The sequence below is a fragment of the Anolis carolinensis genome, unplaced genomic scaffold (assembly GCF_035594765.1).
Source record: "Anolis carolinensis isolate JA03-04 unplaced genomic scaffold, rAnoCar3.1.pri scaffold_7, whole genome shotgun sequence".
Classification (NCBI taxonomy): domain Eukaryota; kingdom Metazoa; phylum Chordata; class Lepidosauria; order Squamata; family Dactyloidae; genus Anolis; species Anolis carolinensis.
The window spans coordinates 29,342,711-29,362,602 of NW_026943818.1; the positions used below are offsets into that span (position 1 = coordinate 29,342,711).

General features: G+C 39.7%; 2 protein-coding genes across 2 annotated transcripts in view; one reads left to right on the top strand and one right to left on the bottom strand.

Annotated features, from left to right (window-relative positions):
- Window positions 1-6: 6 nt before the first annotated feature.
- Window positions 7-2,977, bottom strand: txndc17 (thioredoxin domain containing 17). The gene is made up of 4 exons (XM_062960509.1): window positions 2,768-2,977; window positions 2,603-2,684; window positions 1,125-1,200; window positions 7-186 (listed from the first exon to the last, which is right to left on the bottom strand). Exons 1-4 carry the CDS (start codon window positions 2,922-2,924, stop codon window positions 115-117), a joined length of 387 nt encoding a protein of 128 aa, XP_062816579.1. The 5' UTR covers window positions 2,925-2,977; the 3' UTR covers window positions 7-114.
- A 1,283-nt stretch (window positions 2,978-4,260) lies between these two features.
- Window positions 4,261-19,892, top strand: part of kiaa0753 (KIAA0753 ortholog) — a 31,593-nt gene continuing 15,961 nt past the window's right edge. Inside the window, exons 1-6 of the mRNA XM_062960481.1 lie at window positions 4,261-4,798; window positions 10,040-10,354; window positions 11,387-11,582; window positions 14,381-14,487; window positions 14,576-14,638; window positions 17,457-17,708. Coding sequence (XP_062816551.1) covers window positions 4,757-4,798; window positions 10,040-10,354; window positions 11,387-11,582; window positions 14,381-14,487; window positions 14,576-14,638; window positions 17,457-17,708 — 975 coding nt within the window. The 5' untranslated portion in view covers window positions 4,261-4,756. The remainder of the gene's footprint in view (window positions 4,799-10,039; window positions 10,355-11,386; window positions 11,583-14,380; window positions 14,488-14,575; window positions 14,639-17,456; window positions 17,709-19,892) is intronic.

Below are 19,892 nucleotides of genomic sequence, written 5' to 3' on the forward strand. Positions count from 1 at the left end.
CAGACATTCCGTTTTGATGATTTTATTGACGCCGTTTGTTAATTTTATTGATGCGGTTTGTGGTTTTATTGATGCGCAACCTCATTTTTGTGGGCTTTTCCAAGCAGAAACAGCTCAGCTGTCGTCCGCGAAGAGCATCCGGATGAGATCCGGCTTGAAGCACTCCTCTTCCACCAGCTTCTCCGGCTGAAAGAGAAGAGAAATAATAATAATAATAATAATAATAATAATAATAATAATAATAATAATAATAATACATAACACAGTCCTAGACACTTGGGAAGTGTTTGACTTGTGGTTTTGTGATACGAAATCCAGCATATCTATCTTGTTTGCTGTGACATAATAATAATAATAATAATAATAATAATAATAATAATAATAATAATAATAAATCATACAATTCTATATAATAATAATAATAATACATCACAAAGTCCTAGACACTTGGGAAGTGTTCGACTTGTGGTTTTGTGATACGGAATCCAGCATATCTATCTTGTTTGCTGTGACATAATAATAATAATAATAATACATCACACAGTTCTATATAATAATAATAATAATAATAATAATAATAATAATAATAATAATAATAATAATAATACATCACACAGTCCTAGACACTTGGGAAGTGTTCGACTTGTGATTTTGTGATACGAAATCCAGCATGTCTATCTTGTTTGCTGTGACATCATAATAATAATAATAATAATAATAACAATAACAATAATAATAATAATACATCACACAGTTCTATATAATAATAATAATAATAATAATAATAATAATAATAATACATCACACAGTCCTAGACACTTGGGAAGTGTTCGACTTGTGATTTTGTGATACGGAATCCAGCATATCTATCTTGTTTGCTGTGACATAATAATAATAATAATAATAATACATCACACAGTTCTATATAATAATAATAATAATAATAATAATAATAATAATAATAATAATAATAATAATATACACTTGGGAAGTGTTTGACTTGTGATTTTGTGATATGAAATCCAGCACGTCTATCTTGTTTGCTGTGTCATAATAAAATAGTAATAATAATAATAATAAATTATAGTATATTGTTATAGTGTTCTAATCAAAACAACACTCACCGTCCCGTATTTGAGCAGCGTAGGCACTCCGGTGAGCTTCAGTTTCTTCTTGAATTCATTGTTGGGGTTTTTCCAGCTGCAGAAAGAAAATAAATATATATCTCATGACGTGACCATCATGACTGCCGGTATTATTTATATGTATTTATTATTATTATTATTATTATTGTTAATATATATCTCATGGCTTGACCGTCATGACTGCCGGTATTATTTATATGTACTTATTATTATTATTATTAATATTAATATATATCTCATGGCTTGACCATCATGAGTGCTGGCATTATTTACATGTATTTATTATTACTATATTTATTATATATTTATTCTTAGTTATTATATTTACATATATTCATTATTGTATTTTATTGTATATATTAATTATATTATTACAATATTATAGACAGTATTCATTATTATACTATTTTATTATATATATTCATTATTGTATTTTATTATATATATTCATTATATTATTATTACATATATTCATTATACTATTTTATTATATGTATTTATTATTATTACTATATTTATTATATATTTATTATTGCTATATTTATTATGTATTTATTAGTTATTATATTTACATATATTCATTATTGCATTTCATTGTATATATTAATTATATTATTACAATATTATCTACAGTATTCATTATTATACTATTTTATTATATATATATTCATTATTGTATTTTATTATATATATTTATTATGATTACTATATTTATTATGTATTATTAGTTATTATATTTACATATATTCATTATTGTGTTTTATTATAATTATATTATTACAACATCATATATTCCTTATTATACTATTTTATTATATATATTTATTATTATTACTATATTTATTATGTATTTATTATTAGTTATTATATTTATATATATTCATTATTGTATTTTATTGTATATATTAGTTATTACAATATTATAGACAGTATTCATTATTATACTATTTTATTATATATATTCATTATTGTATTTTATTATATATATTTATTATTACTATATTTATTATATATTCTTTGTTGTTATATTTACATAAATTCCTTATTGTATTTTAATTATATTATTACAACATCATATATTCCTTATTATCCTATTTTATTATATGTATTTATTATTATTACTATATTATATATTTATTATTATTACTATATTTATTATATATTCATAGTTGTATTTTATTATTATTATTATATAATATTATTTATTATAGGTTAATTATTATTATTACTATATTTATTATTGTATTTTATAATAATAATATATTATTATTATTATTTATTATAGGTTAATTATTCTATTGTTATATTTATTATTATGTATTCATTATTATTAGGAATACATCCCAGTCCACAGAAACCCCCTAGAAAGGCTTTGGACTCCAACTCCCAGAAGCCTTTGCTGCGCGGGCGGGCGGGCAGGCGCGCGGGGCATGCTGGGAGATGTAGTCTTGACTCACTATTCGCGGGGCCCGACTTGGCAGTAGATGAAGGCGGCGCCGTCGGGGAGGTGGGTCAGTTCCTTCCGCACGATGGGCTCCGCTGCCAAGGGAGACAAACAGAGCTGAGGCATGCTGGGAGTTGTAGTCCCGGGACTGCATTTCCCATGAGGCCCCTCGCCTCACCTTTGACGCAGTCCGGGCACCAGCTCGTCCCCGTGGCCTCGTCCTTGTCGCCGCTGAAGTAAACGAAGACGAGGCCGCGCCCGCGCTTCTTGGCCTGCTCCGCGGCCGCGCGCTCGAACTCCGCGAAGCCCCGCGCAGAGAACTCCTCGAACACCATGGCGGACGGGACGCCAGGCCACGCCCACCCCGGAAGGAGGCACCGAAGAGGCCACGCCCACTGCTCAGCACAGGGAAAGGGGCGGGGAGTACAAGGCCACGCCCACCACCGCTAAGAGTGGAAAAGAGGGGGCGGGGACAGAAAGAGCACGCCCACCGCTAAAGAGAAGAAGACGGGAGGCCACGCCCACCGCTAAAGAAAGGAAAGTGGGAGGCCCCGCCCACTGCTAAGGACTGGAAGACACGCCCACTGCTAAAGAGAAGAAGACGGGAGGCCACGCCCACCGCTAAGAGGCTGAGGAAGGAAAGCCACGCCCACCGCTAAAGAAAGGAAGACGGGAGGCCCCGCCCACTGCCGAACGCAGCAAGGCACGCCTCCTGGTAAACACAGGAAGGCCACGCCCACCACTAAGGCTGATGAAGGAAAGCCACGCCCACCACTAAGGCTGATGAAGGAAAGCCACGCCCACTGCCGAACGCAGCAAGGCACGCCTCCTGGTAAACACAGGAAGGCCACGCCCACCACTAAGGCTGATGAAGGAAAGCCACGCCCACCGCTAAAGAAATGAAGACGGGAGGCCCCGCCCACTGCCGAACGCAGCAAGGCACGCCTCCTGGTAAACACAGGAAGGCCACGCCCACCACTAAGAGGCTGATGAAGGAAAGCCACGCCCACCGCTAAAGAAATGAAGACGGGAGGCCCCGCCCACTGCCGAACGCAGCAAGGCACGCCCACTGGTAAACACAGGAAGACACGCCTCCTGGTAAACACAGGAAGGCCACGCCCACCACTAAGGCTGAGGAAGGAAAGCCACGCCCACCGCTAAAGAAAGGAAGGAGGCCCCGCCCCAAACGCAGCAAGACACGCCCGCTGGTAAAGACAGAAGGCCACGCCCACCCCTAAGGAATGGAAGACACGCCCACTGCTACAGGCAGGAGGCCACGCCCATCACTGAGAGGCTGATGAAGGAAAGCCACGCCCACCGCTAAAGAAAGGAAGAAGGGAGGCCCCGCCCACTGCCAAACGCAGCAAGACACGCCCACTGATAAAGACCAAAAGGCCACGCCCACTGCTAAGGACTGGAAGACACGCTCATTGGCAAACACAGGAAGACACGCCCACTGCTAAAGAGAAGAAGACGGGAGGCCACGCCCACCGCTAAGAGGCTGAGGAAGGAAAGCCACGCCCACCGCTAAAGAAAGGAAGACGGGAGGCCCCGCCCACTGCCGAACGCAGCAAGGCACGCCCACTGGTAAAGACAGATTGCCACGCCCACTGCTAAAGACTGGAAGACACGCCCTCTGATAAACACAGGAAGACACGCCCACTGCTAAAGAGAGGAAGATGGGAAGCCCCGCCCACTGCCAAACGCAGCAAGACACGCCCACTGCTAAAGACAGGAAGGCAGGAGGCCACGCCCACCACTAAGAGGCGGAGGAAGGGAAGCCACGCCCACTACTAAAGAAAGGAAGACGGGAGGCCCCGCCCACTGCCAAACGCAGCAAGACACGCCCGCTGGTAAGGACTGGAAGACACGCCCCCTCGTAAACACAAGAAGCCACGCCCACTGCTAAAGAGAGGAAGGCAAGGAGGCCACGCCCACCGCCAAGAGGCTGAGGAAAGGAAGCCACGCCCACCGCTAAACGCCAGCATGAGAGGCCCCGCCCACCGCTGAGGAGAAAAACAAGCCGAAGCCGACGGTGTCCGCGCGGGGACAAAAAGACCTCACCTTGCCGCTTTGGCTCCTCCCAACTTCCGTCCGGCGTCCCTAGCAACGCCGCGTTGCCAGGCAGTCAGGCTTCCGCTTCCTTCCCGCCTTCGGTTGTGGGAACATGGCGGGAGGGCTGCTGCTCCCCACGGAGACCCAGCAGCAGGTACGACGGGGAAAGTATATTACTATTATTATTATTATTATTATTATTTTGTTGTTCCAAGAGTAGCACTCTCCTGACGTCTCGCCTGAATATATATGGCTTTCAGAGGTTGAGAGGTCTGTGGGAAGCTAGGCCTTGTTTTGATTTTGGGAGGTGTTAGCTGGCCCTGGTTGGTTCTTGTCTAGAATAGTCCCTTGTTTGGAGTGTGTTGCTGTTTGTTTACTGTCCTGATTCTAGAGATTGGACTAGCCTTGAATGGCCTTGCGGCTCCAAGGCCCGGCTGCTTCCTGCCTACAGAGGGGGTAGGGAAGTGTTAGCTGGCCCTGATTGACTCTTGTCTGGAATAGTCCCTTGTTTGGTGTGTGTTGCTCTTTATTTACTCTCCTGATGCTAGAGATTGGGCTCGCCTTGAATGGCCTTGCGGCTCCAAAGCCTGGCTACTTCCTGCCCAGAGGCAGAAAGTGTTAGCTGGCCCTGGTTGATTCTTGTCCGGAATAGTCCCTTGTTTGGTGTGTGTTGCTATTTATTTATTGTCCTGATTCCAAAGATTGGATTAGCCTTGAATGGCCTTGCCGCTCCAAGGCCCGGCTGCTTCCTGCCTAGAGAGGGGGCGGGGAAGTGTTAGCTGGCCCTGATTGACTCTTGTCTGGAATAGTCCCTTGTTTGGTGTGTGTTGCAGTTTATTTACTGTCCTGATTCTAGAGATTGGATTAGCCTTGAATGGCCTTGCGGCTCCAAAGCCTGGCTGCTTCCTGCCTAGAAGGGGGGGGGGAGTGTTAGCTGGCCCTGATTGACTCTTGTCTGGAATAGTCCCTTGTGTGGTGTGTGTTGCTGTTTATTTACTGTCCTGATTCTAGAGATAAGATTAGTGTTTACAATCACAGATTATCTGTTCCTTATCAGGAGACAGACTACCTTAAAATAAGTCACCAAACCTATTTTAAACTGACTCAAAAACAAGCAATTGAGCCTCCCTGATCCCTTCAACTGAGGGTCAGTCTTCCCTGTACCTCAGGGGTCCCCAAACTTTTTAAACGGGGGGCCAGTTAACAGTCCCTAAGACCGTTGGAGGGCCGGACTATAGTTTTTTTAAAAAAACTATGAACAAATGCCTATGCACATGGCACATATTTTATTTTGAGGTTAAAAAAAGAAACAAATACAGCCTCAATGTTAATAATAATAATAATAATAATAATAATAATAATAATAATAATAATAAAGAGGGTTGGAAGAAACCCTTGGGCCATTTAGTCCAACCCCCTTCTGCCTTTGTGCACCAAGAGCAGAGCAAGGAACCCCTGATAGATGGCCACCCAGACTCAATGTTACTAATAATAATAATAATAATAATAATAATAATAATAATAATACTGGAGAGTCCCCACTAAGGCCTCCAGCCCAGGGAGAAATCCGATATAGCAATATACTCCAGATTTCTCCCAGGACTGGAAGTCTGAGTGGGGAAAGAAACTCTCCCTCACTCAGGTCTCTAGCCCAGGGAGAAATCCGGAGTATATGGCTAATCAAGAATAGCAATATACTCCAGATTTCTCCCAGGACTGGAAGTCTGAGTGGGGAAAGAAACTCTCCCTCACTCAGGCCTCCAGCCCAGGGAGAAATCCGGAGTATATGGCTAATCAAGAATAGCAATATACTCCAGATTTCTCCCAGGACTGGAAGTCTGAGTGGGGAAAGAAACTCTCCCTCACTCAGGTCTCTAGCCCAGGGAGAAATCCAGAGTATATGGCTAATCAAGAATAGCAATATACTCCAGATTTCTCCCAGGACTGGAAGTCTGAGTGGGGAAAGAAACTCTCCCTCACTCAGGTCTCTAGCCCAGGGAGAAATCCAGAGTATATGGCTAATCAAGAATAGCAATATACTCCAGATTTCTCCCAGGACTGGAAGTCTGAGTGGGGAAAGAAACTCTCCCTCACTCAGGTCTCTAGCCCAGGGAGAAATCCAGAGTATATGGCTAATCAAGAATAGCAATATACTCCAGATTTCTCCCAGGACTGGAAGTCTGAGTGGGGAAAGAAACTCTCCCTCACTCAGGTCTCTAGCCCAGGGAGAAATCCAGAGTATATGGCTAATCAAGAATAGCAATATACTCCAGATTTCTCCCAGGACTGGAAGTCTGAGTGGGGAAAGAAACTCTCCCTCACTCAGGTCTCTAGCCCAGGGAGAAATCCAGAGTATATGGCTAATCAAGAATAGCAATATACTCCAGATTTCTCCCAGGACTGGAAGTCTGAGTGGGGAAAGAAACTCTCCCTCACTCAGGTCTCTAGCCCAGGGAGAAATCCAGAGTATATGGCTAATCAAGAATAGCAATATACTCCAGATTTCTCCCAGGACTGGAAGTCTGAGTGGGGAAAGAAACTCTCCCTCACTCAGGTCTCTAGCCCAGGGAGAAATCCAGAGTATATGGCTAATCAAGAATAGCAATATACTCCAGATTTCTCCCAGGACTGGAAGTCTGAGTGGGGAAAGAAACTCTCCCTCACTCAGGTCTCTAGCCCAGGGAGAAATCCAGAGTATATGGCTAATCAAGAATAGCAATATACTCCAGATTTCTCCCAGGACTGGAAGTCTGAGTGGGGAAAGAAACTCTCCCTCACTCAGGTCTCTAGCCCAGGGAGAAATCCGGAGTATATGGCTAATCAAGAATAGCAATATACTCCAGATTTCTCCCAGGACTGGAAGTCTGAGTGGGGAAAGAAACTCTCCCTCACTCAGGTCTCTAGCCCAGGGAGAAATCCGGAGTATATGGCTAATCAAGAATAGCAATATACTCCAGATTTCTCCCAGGACTGGAAGTCTGAGTGGGGAAAGAAACTCTCCCTCACTCAGGTCTCTAGCCCAGGGAGAAATCCGGAGTATATGGCTAATCAAGAATAGCAATATACTCCAGATTTCTCCCAGGACTGGAAGTCTGAGTGGGGAAAGAAACTCTCCCTCACTCAGGTCTCTAGCCCAGGGAGAAATCCGGAGTATATGGCTAATCAAGAATAGCAATATACTCCAGATTTCTCCCAGGACTGGAAGTCTGAGTGGGGAAAGAAACTCTCCCTCACTCAGGTCTCTAGCCCAGGGAGAAATCCGGAGTATATGGCTAATCAAGAATAGCAATATACTCCAGATTTCTCCCAGGACTGGAAGTCTGAGTGGGGAAAGAAACTCTCCCTCACTCAGGTCTCTAGCCCAGGGAGAAATCCGGAGTATATGGCTAATCAAGAATAGCAATATACTCCAGATTTCTCCCAGGACTGGAAGTCTGAGTGGGGAAAGAAACTCTCCCTCACTCAGGCCTCCAGCCCAGGGAGAAATCCAGAGTATATTGCTGATCAACGTATTGCTAAACCTGGAGGAAACACACCTTAGTAATTAATAATTAATTAAATAAGAATTAAAATACCTTTTAATCAGCAGTAAAAGGCAAGGCTCCTCCACAGCTTATGCAGGGAGAGTGGGGAGCCAGGTGAGGCTCAAAGGCTCATAGAGCAGAAAAGTGGCCGGGAAGGCGGAAAGGCAAGTCTCCACGTCGGGGACAACAAGGCAGGAAAGGGAGGAAAGCTGCCGCGGGCCGGATAAATGGCTCCGGCGGGCCGGATCTGGCCCGCGGGCCTTAGTTTGGGGACCCCTGCTGTACCTCATCAGGGCACAGACTCACTGCTTCTTTTTTTAAACCTGCACTTCTCCATGGCAACCAACTCTTGAGTGCAGGGATGCCATAACTGAAATATTGGCCCTTTTTAAACACAATTAAACATGACATCTGTAAACCAAAAATTCACACTTCATTACAGCAAGATTCATAGATGAATTTTTCCCCTGTCTCATCTTATTTACTCTTATTTACTTTTCTTTCTCTTCTTATTTACTCTTGATGGTAATACATGTGACAGAGGCTGAGATGTTTGAAGAACAATAACAAGTTTATTCAGGCACAGAGCTTAGTGGTTACAATCACGTTTCTACTTAGAGGCACTTTGATTAACAGTTGCAAAGCTAGAATGAGGTGATTCAAACTTCCTAAAATGTCACTTTTTCCTCTACTGCTTTAAACTGCAGTCACCCTGTGAATTACAATCACAGATTATCTGTTCCTTATCAGGAGACAGACTACCTTAAAATAAGTCACCAAACTTATTTTAAACTGACTCAAAAACAAGCAGTTGAGCCTCCCTGATCCCTTCAACTGAGGATCAGTCTTCCCTGTACCTCATCAGGGCACAGACTCACTGCTTCTTTTTTTAAACCTGCACTTCTCCATGGCAACCAACTCTTGAGTGCAGGGATGCCATAACTGAAATATTGGCCCTTTTAAAACACAATTAAACATGACATCTGTAAACCAAAAATTCACACTTCATTACAGCAAGATTCATAGATGATTTTTTTTCTTTCTCGTCTTATTTACTCTTATTTACTTTTCTTTCTCTTATTTACTCTTGATGGTAATATATGTGACACGAGGCTGAGATGTTTGAAGAACAATAACAAGTTTATTCAGGCACAAAGCTTAGTGGTTACAATCACGTTTCTACTTAGAGGCACTTCGATTAACAGTTGCAAAGCTAGAATGAGGTGATTCAAACATCCTAAAATGTCACTTTTTCCTTTACTGCTTTTAAACCTACAATCACAGATTATCTGTTCCTTGTCAGGACACAGACTACCTAAAATAAGTCACCAAACTTATTTTAAACTGACTCAAAAACAAGCAATTGAGCCTCCCTGATCCCTTCAACTGAGGATCAGTCTTCCCTGTACCTCATCAGGGCACAGATGCAAAGCTAGAATGAGGTGTTTCAAACTCCTTAAACTGTCACTTCTTTCTCTACTACTTTAAACTGCAGTCACCCTGTGAATTACAATCACAGATTATCGGTTCCTTATCAGGAAACAGACCACCTTAAAACAAGTCACCAAACTTATTTTAAACTGACTCAAAAACAAGCAATTGAGCCTCCCTGATCCCTTCAACTGAGGATCAGTCTTCCCTGTACCTCATCAGGGCACAGACTAACTGCTTCTTTTTCAAACCTGCACTTCTCCACCAAAACGGCACTTCTCCATAACTGAAATACTGGCCCTTTTAAAACACAATTAAACATGACATCTGTATACCAAAAAAATTCACACTTCATTACAATGATCCTCAGCATCATCTGTGTCAAAGTGCATGTCCTGAACCTCTGAGTGACTGGCATCCAACACCCGCTTTCTTTGCAGCTGCGGTTCAGCCTGGAGGCCCCGTCCGTGGCGGAGGGCCCGCCCGCCCGCTTTGCCAGCCCGCTTCCGATCGTCATTGAGAAGCTGAAGAAGGTCCCGGAGGGGGAGGCCCTTGGCGGGGGGGATCGGGGCCACGGCGACGGCGGGGGTCCGGCCCCCTTGACCTTCTCGGCCGTCTCCGAAGAGACCCTCCGGCGGGCCGTGCGCCTGGCCAAGCGGGACCTCAAGCGGCGGCCGAGGAAGGAGGACGGAGGCCACCCCGTGAGGTCATCCAGCGGGTCCCAGAGGGAGACCACCACCGGCACCGCGGCAAAGGTTTGGCTCAAAATCTTCGTTGGGCCTAATGGGGTTTGGGTGGTGATGACACTATCGTCAGCATAGAGGAAACTCCCTGTCCCTTCAGGCAGTGGCTGGTCTGCATTTTAGATGATATATTAATATAATATGCATATCTATATATTAGGCATGTCCGATCGATGAAAAATATGTTTCAATTCTCGTTTCTAAAGTAGGGGGCGCTGGCGCTTTGATATAGAAAGTATTTCCGATTTTTTTCACCCAAAAATTTCGGATATTTCCGAAAATTTGTAATGATTCTAAATGTTTCTAAATTGGCGGACGCGCATGCGCAATCGCTACACACCGGGCTTGTATGGCAATCTTCCATGTGGACGCAGAGGACGTTAGCCCCCACCTTTGCGTCCATCGTGGAAGCTTCTGATTGGCCGGGGATCGGCAGCCATGTTAGGCTGCGCTAAGCTCCCATTCAAGGTAGGTTGAAGAAATGAAAAAAAAAATTTAAAATATTTTTTAAAATATATTTAACAAGACTTTTTTGAGGGGAAAATATTAACGAAACATTAAGAGATAATTAGAGAATGGGCCAACAATGGTTCGAATTACATTGCTGGTTGCGCTGTGAGACAGTGTCTCGGAATGTGTATCAAAAAGCGAGAACAATCCAAAATAATTCCGATATACGATTCAAAACGATTTTTTGGACATGTCTAATATATATTTAAAAGAGTAATGGAATCACGGCACCGGACAAAACAACTAAACTAAATGCCCCACAACCTCGAAAATTGACAGCACAACCTCTCATCCACGCCTCTACGTTCATACAACAAAAAGAAAAGAAAAATTAAGTCCTAGCCACAGCAACGCGTGGCCGGGCACAGCTAGTATTATTATAAAACAATAAAATATAGAAATATAAAATAATAATATATAATATGTAAATCGAATATGATTTTATTATATTACTTGTACGATAAGACAATACATATAATATAATAATAATATAAAACTATAATGATGTAATAAGGTTGTTGATTCTCCCGCCAGGTGTTCCTCTCGAAACCGACCCGCCTGAAGGCCACGGCGCCGAGGCCGCCCGATTCTCCTCCGACGCGGGACGTGGGTCCGGTCCCCGTGGCCCCGAAGGAGGAAGACGAGGAGGAGCGGAGCGCCCGGGAGGTCCGGCGGCTGCAGAAGGAGCTGCAGGGATACGTCCGGAAGGTGGAGGCCCTGGCCCGGAAGGGTGAGCACCTGGCGTCAGCCCCAGCATCCTCGCGCCCGCCATGTCACGCCACGGTTGTTGTTCTTCCTGGGATAGCCTGACACAAAAACATGGGGAAAGTTTATTACACTGCCCACACCTTGTTTTCATTATGATAATAATAATAATATCCTAATAATAATAATAATAATAGTATTAATAATATATATATAATAATACTAGCTGTGTCCGGCCACGTGTTGCTGTGGCGAAGTATGGTGGTATGGGAAATCAGATAATCTGTATTTTATAGGTAGTGTGGAAGAGGCCCAAGTGAGGCCTAACTCTGCCTGTCCCCTGGGGTGAGTGGGTTGCTAGGAGACCAAGGATTTTGGATTGTGCTGCCAACTTTAGTGTTTCTGGGATGTGTAGTTTTGTCGTTTTGTCCTAGGCCGAAATGTCATTACCCTTTTATATATATAGATAAAATAATATAATAATATAATATAATATCTTAAATAATAATATAGTGTATTACATATGTTAGTATCTATATATATATATACAGTAGAGTCTCACTTATCCAACATAAACGGGCCGGCAGAATGTTGGATAAGCGAATATGTTGGATAATAAGGAGGGATTAAGGAAAAGCCTATTAAGCATCAAATTAGGTTATGATTTTACAAATGAAGCACCAAAACATCTTGTTAGACAACAAATTTGGCAGCACTTAAGACCTGGCTTTTTACTAGAGCTTTTGATCTATGTTAATTTCATCAATATTGTATGTATGTATTTTTATCCTTTACAATTTAGCTTGTAAATCGCCTAGCGCATCTTGGATGGAGGGCGATTAATAAGTAATTAAATGATGATGATGATGATGATTCTTTGTCTGCTGTGCTTTGAGGAGTTTCTGATTTTTGACTTCAATCAAAGCAGGTTCTTCACTTGGCTTGACATATTCTGCCAGGGCATGTTCTTCTTCTTTGACTGCTTGTTTGACTTGTGCCAGCTGTCAGCTCTAGTTTGTAGTGCGGTTTTCTTGTACTGATTTTTTGTCTGCTGTGCTTTGAGGAGTTTCTGATTTTTGACTTCAATCAAAGCAGGTTCTTCACTTTGCTTTACATCTTCTGCCAGGGCATGTTCTTCTTCTTTGACTGCTTGCTTGACTTGTGCCAGCTGTCAGCTCTAGTTTGTAGTGCGGTTTTCTTGTACTGGTTTTTTGTCTGCTGTGCTTTGAGGAGTTTCTGATTTTTGACTTCAATCAAAGCAGGTTCTTCACTTTGCTTTACATCTTCTGCCAGGGCATGTTCTTCTTCTTTGACTGCTTGTTTGACTTGTGCCAGCTGTCAGCTCTAGTTTGTAGTGCGGTTTTCTTGTACTGATTTTTTGTCTGCTGTGCTTTGAGGAGTTTCTGATTTTTGACTTCAATCAAAGCAGGTTCTTCACTTTGCTTGACATCTTCTGCCAGGGCATGTTCTTCTTCTTTGACTGCTTGTTTGACTTGTGCCAGCTGTCAGCTCTAGTTTGTAGTGCGGTTTTCTTGTACTGGTTTTTTGTCTGCTGTGCTTTGAGGAGTTTCTGATTTTTGACTTCAATCAAAGCAGGTTCTTCACTTTGCTTTACATCTTCTGCCAGGGCATGTTCTTCTTCTTTGACTGCTTGCTTGACTTGTGCCAGCTGTCAGCTCTAGTTTGTAGTGCGGTTTTCTTGTACTGGTTTTTTGTCTGCTGTGCTTTGAGGAGTTTCTGATTTTTGACTTCAATCAAAGCAGGTTCTTCACTTTGCTTTACATCTTCTGCCAGGGCATGTTCTTCTTCTTTGACTGCTTGTTTGACTTGTGCCAGCTGTCAGCTCTAGTTTGTAGTGCGGTTTTCTTGTACTGATTTTTTGTCTGCTGTGCTTTGAGGAGTTTCTGATTTTTGACTTCAATCAAAGCAGGTTCTTCACTTTGCTTGACATCTTCTGCCAGGGCATGTTCTTCTTCTTTGACTGCTTGTTTGACTTGTGCCAGCTGTCAGCTCTAGTTTGTAGTGCGGTTTTCTTGTACTGGTTTTTTGTCTGCTGTGCTTTGAGGAGTTTCTGATTTTTGACTTCAATCAAAGCAGGTTCTTCACTTTGCTTTACATCTTCTGCCAGGGCATGTTCTTCTTCTTTGACTGCTTGTTTGACTTGTGCCAGCTGTCAGCTCTAGTTTGTAGTGCGGTTTTCTTGTACTGGTTTTTTGTCTGCTGTGCTTTGAGGAGTTTCTGATTTTTGACTTCAATCAAAGCAGGTTCTTCACTTGGCTTGACATATTCTGCCAGGGCATGTTCTTCTTCTTTGACTGCTTGTTTGACTTGTGCCAGCTGTCAGCTCTAGTTTGTAGTGCGGTTTTCTTGTACTGATTTTTTGTCTGCTGTGCTTTGAGGAGTTTCTGATTTTTGACTTCAATCAAAGCAGGTTCTTCACTTTGCTTGACATCTTCTGCCAGGGCATGTTCTTCTTCTTTGACTGCTTGTTTGACTTGTGCCAGCTGTCAGCTCTAGTTTGTAGTGCGGTTTTCTTGTACTGGTTTTTTGTCTGCTGTGCTTTGAGGAGTTTCTGATTTTTGACTTCAACCAAAGCAGGTTCTTCACTTGGCTTGACATCTTCTGCCAGGGCATGTTCTTCTCCTTTGACTGCTTGTTTGACTTGTGCCAGCTGTCAGCTCTAGTTTGTAGTGCGGTTTTCTTGTACTGGTTTTTTGTCTGCTGTGCTTTGAGGAGTTTCTGATTTTTTACACTATGGAACACTATGATTTTTATCCCTTGGTTATCAATGTCATTCTTTCTCCTTGCCGGCCTGTTTTGCAGAGAGGACCCCCAGGCCCCTGGACCCCGAGGAGCGGCGCCGGGCACGGATCCGTGGCCAGGAGCAAGCTGCACGCTCCGCCCGCACTTTGTACGTGCTCCGGCAACAGGTCCGAACCGCCGCTACGCTATCCCATACCTACCCACCCACCCACCACCTCCTTAAGCCCCGCCCTGATTTACCTGTGTTGCCGACAGGTGAAGGAGATCCAGGATGACCTAGAGAAGCTGAGTCCCCACCACGTGCGCCACACCAAGAAGGTCAGCAAGTGCCCGTATTATTATTATTATTATTATTATTATTATTATTATTATTATTATATAATTAATTATATTAATTATATTATTATTATGCTTCTTATTATATATTCAGTATTATTATATTATATATTAGATATCTTAAGACTTGACCATCATGTGCCAGTATAATTATTATTACTATATGTTTATTGTTATTATTATTATTATTAAATTTATTATTATATTATATTATATTATATTAATTATATTATTATTATGGTTCTTATTATATATTAAATATTATTATATTGTATATTACATATCTTAAGACTTGACCATCATGAGTGCCAGTATAATTATTATTACTATATGTTTATGGTTATTATTATTATTATTATTATTATTAAATTTATTATTATATTTATTATATTATATTAATTATATTATTATTATGTTTCTTATTATATATTCAATATTATTATATTATATATTACATATCTTAAGACGACCATCATGAGTGCCAGTATTATTATTATTACTATATGTTCATTATTATTATTATATTTATTATATTAATTGAATTATTATTATGTTTCTTATTATATATTCAATATTATTATATTATATATTACATATCTTAAGATGGTCGACATCATGAGTGCCATTATTATTATTATTATTATTATTATTATTATATGTTATTATTATTATATTTATTATATTAATTATATTAATTAAATTATTATTATTATGTTTCTTATTATATATTCAATATTATTATATTATATATTACATATCTTAAGACTTGACCATCTTAAGATATGTAATATATAATACATATCTTAAGATATGTAATCTTAAGTCTTAAGATGGTCAACATCATGAGTGCCAGTATTATTATTATTATATGTTCATTATTATTATTATTATTATTATTATTATTATTATTATATTTATTATATTTATTATATTAATTGTATTATTATTATGTTTCTTATTATATATTCCATATTATTATATATTACATATCTTAAGACTTGACCATCATGTGCCAGTATAATTATTATTACTATATGTTTATTGTTATTATTATTATTATTAAATTTATTATTGTTATGTTTCTTATTATATATTCAATATTATTATATTATATATTCCATATCTTAAGACTCGACCATCATGAGTGCCAGTATTATCAATGATTTTTCCCTTCTTCAATGCCACTGTCGAGCATTTGTCCAGACCAAACTCCATGCTGATATCAGTGCTAAAGATTCGGACAGTGTTGGTCAGAGACTGGGTTTCCATTTCCGTTTTTCCATATAGCTTTAGGTCATCCATGTACATCAGATGCGAAATTTTGTGAGAATTCTTAGATGTTTGATAGCCGAGATTTGTTTTTTGTAAGATTGTTGAGAGAGGGATCATGGCATTAATGAAAAGCAGAGGGGACAATGAGTCTCCCTGGGAAATTATTATTATATTATTATTATTATTATTATTCGCACTCTAGGATATTATTATTATTATTATTATTATTATTATTATTATTATTATTATTGAAGGACTGGATGGCCTTTGGAGGTCTCTTCGCACTCTAGGATATTATTATTATTATTATTATTATTATTATTATTGAAAGACTGGATGGCCTTTGGAGGTCTCTTCGCACTCTAGGAATCTATTATTATTATTATTATTATTATTATTATTGAAGGACTGGATGGCCTTTGGGGGTCTCTTCGCACTCTAGGATATTATTATTATTATTATTATTATTATTATTGAAGGACTGGATGACCTTTGGGGGTCTCTTCGCACTCTAGGAATCTATTATTATTATTATTATTATTATTGAAGGACTGGATGGCCTTTGGGGGTCTCTTCGCACTCTAGGAATCTATTATTATTATTATTATTATTATTATTGAAGGACTGGATGACCTTTGGGGGTCTCTTCGCACTCTAGGAATCTATTATTATTATTATTATTATTATTATTATTATTGAAGGACTGGATGGCCTTTGGGGGTCTCTTCGCACTCTAGGAATCTATTATTATTATTATTATTATTATTATTATTATTGAAGGACTGGATGGCCTTTGGGGGTCTCTTTGCACTCTAGGAATCTATTATTATTATTATTATTATTATTATTGAAGGGCTGGATGGCCTTTGGGGTTCTCTTCGCACTCTAGGATATTATTATTATTATTATTATTATTGAAGGACTGGATGGCCTTTGGGGTTCTCTTCGCACTCTAGGATATTATTATTATTATTATTATTATTGAAGGACTGGATGGCCTTTGGGGTTCTCTTCGCACTCTAGGATATTATTATTATTATTATTATTATTGAAGGACTGGATGGCCTTTGGAGGTCTCTTCGCACTCTAGGATATTATTATTATTATTATTATTATTATTGAAGGACTGGATGGCCTTTGGGGGTCTCTTCGCACTCTAGGAATCTATTATTATTATTATTATTATTATTATTATTGAAGGGCTGGATGGCCTTTGGAGGTCTCTTCGCACTCTAGAAATCTATTATTATTATTATTATTATTATTATTATTATTATTGAAGGGCCGGATGACCTTTGGGGGTCTCTTCGCACTCTAGGAATCTATTATTATTATTATTATTATTATTATTATTATTATTATTATTATTGAAGGACTGGATGGCCTTTGGGGGTCTCTTCGCACTCTAGGATATTATTATTATTATTATTATGACTATATTGTTATGTACTCATGACTGGGCCTTCTTGGTGCTGTCGGGAGTGTTGTGAGTGACGGTCCGTCCGTGGGGCTGGGCTTTGGGGTCCAGTCCAGGGCCATGGCCAGGCTGGCGGCCGCACACCGGGGGGCGGCCCGAGCCCTGCAGGCCGTCCTCTCCCGCTGGACCCTCGACTGGCCGGAGGACGAGGAGGACGGCGACGGCGACGACGCGGGGCGGGCGCTGCCGTGGGCCCAGTGCCGGGAACTGGGTCAGCTCCTCCGCCAGCTCTCCCTCTGCTCCGTCCAGATGGAGGCCTCCTCCACCCCAGACACCCCGCTGGACCTCATGATGCAGATCGAGGTGAGCGCCACCAGACCGGATTCTGTTGTTGTTCTTGTTGTTGTCGTTATTGTTAGGGTTGGACTGGATGGCCTTTGATGGTCCCTTCCCACTCTAGTCTATTGTTGTTGTTGTTGTTGTTGTTGTTATTATTGGGGATGGACTGGATGCCCTTTGGGGGTCTCTTCCCACTCTAGGATTCTATAATTATAATTATTATTATTTCCCACTTTAGCATATTATTATTATTATTATTATTATTATTATTATTATTATTATTGAAGGACTGGATGGCCTTTGGGGGTCCCTTCCAGCTCTAGCTTATTATTATTATTATTATTATTATTATTATTGAAGGACTGGATGGCCTTTGGGGGTCCCTTCCAGCTCTAGCTTATTATTTTTAATTATTATTATTATTATTATTATTATTGAAGGACTGGATGGCCTTTGGGGGTCCCTTCCAGCTCTAGCTTATTATTATTATTATTATTATCATCATCATCAGGGATGGACTGGATGGCCTTTGGGGATCCCTTCCCATTCTATTATTATTATTATTATTATTATTATTATTATTATTGAAGGACTGGATGCCCTTTGGGGGTCTTTTCCCACTCTAGGATTCTATTATTATTATTATTATTATTATTTCCCACTCTAGGAATCTATTATTATTATTATTATTATTATTATTATTATTATTATTATTATTATTGAAGGACTGGAAGCCCTTTGGGGTGTCTCTTCGCACTCTATGATTCTATTATTATTATTATTATTATTATTATTATTATTATTATTATTATTATTGAAGGACTGGATGGCCTTTGGGGGTCTCTTCGCACTCTAGGATTCTATTATTATTATTATTATTATTATTATTATTATTATTGAAGGACTGGATGGCCTTTGGAGGTCTCTTCGCACACTAGGAATCTATTATTATTATGATTATGATTATTATTATTATTATTGAAGGACTGGATGGCCTTTGGGGGTCTCTTCGCACTCTAGGATATTATTATTATTATTATTATTATTATTATTATTATTATTATTATTGAAGGGCTGGATGGCCTTTGGGGTTCTCTTCGCACTCTAGGATATTATTATTATTATTATTATTATTATTATTATTATTATTATTATTGAAGGACTGGATGGCCTTTGGGGGTCTCTTCGCACTCTAGGAATCTATTATTATTATGATTATTATTATTATTATTATTGAAGGACTGGATGACCTTTGGGGTTCTTTTCGCACTCTAGGAATCTATTATTATTATTATTAGTATTATTGAAGGACTGGATGACCTTTGGGGGTCTCTTCGCACTCTAGGAATCTATTATTATTATTATTTCCCACTCTAGGAATCTATTATTATTATTATTATTATTAGTATTATTGAAGGGCTGGATGGCCTTTGGGGGTCTCTTCGCACTCTAGGATATTATTATTATTATTATTATTATTATTATTATTATGGGTGGACTGGATGGCCTTTGGGGGTCTCTTCGCACTCTAGGATTCTATTATTATTATTATTATTATTATTATTATTATTGAAGGACTGGATGACCTTTGGGGTTCTCTTCGCACTCTAGGAATCTATTATTATTATTATTATTATTATTATTGAAGGACTGGATGGCCTTTGGAGGTCTCTTCGCACACTAGGATTCTATTATTATTATTATTATTATTATTATTATTATTATTATTAGGGGTGGACTGGATGGCCTTTGGGGGTCTCTTCGCACTCTAGGATATTATTATTGTTATTATTATTATTATTATTATTATGGGTGGACTGGATGGCCTTTGGGGTTCTCTTTGCACTCTAGGATTCTATTATTATTATTATTATTATTATTATTATTATGGGTGGACTGGATGGCCTTTGGGGGTCTCTTCGCACTCTAGGATATTATTATTATTATTATTATTATTATTATTATTATTATTATTATTATTATTATTATTAGGGGTGGACTGGATGGCCTTTGGGGGTCTCTTCGCACTCTAGGATATTATTATTGTTATTATTATTATTATTATTATGATGGGTGGACTGGATGGCCTTTGGGGTTCTCTTTGCACTCTAGGATTCTATTATTATTATTATTATTATTATTATTATTATTATTATGGGTGGACTGGATGGCCTTTGGGGGTCTCTTCGCACTCTAGGATATTATTAT

Bases quoted from the DNA above. Each gene is read 5' to 3' on its own strand.
- txndc17 (XM_062960509.1), bottom strand. From the start codon at position 2,924: ATGGTGTTCGAGGAGTTCTCTGCGCGGGGCTTCGCGGAGTTCGAGCGC. The intron at 2,685-2,767 runs GTGAGGCGAGGG...CTCCCTTGGCAG, and splicing joins GTGCCCGGACTGCGTCAAAG to CGGAGCCCATCGTGCGGAAG. The intron at 1,201-2,602 runs GTGAGTCAAGAC...TTCTTTCTGCAG, and splicing joins CAAGTCGGGCCCCGCGAATA to CTGGAAAAACCCCAACAATG.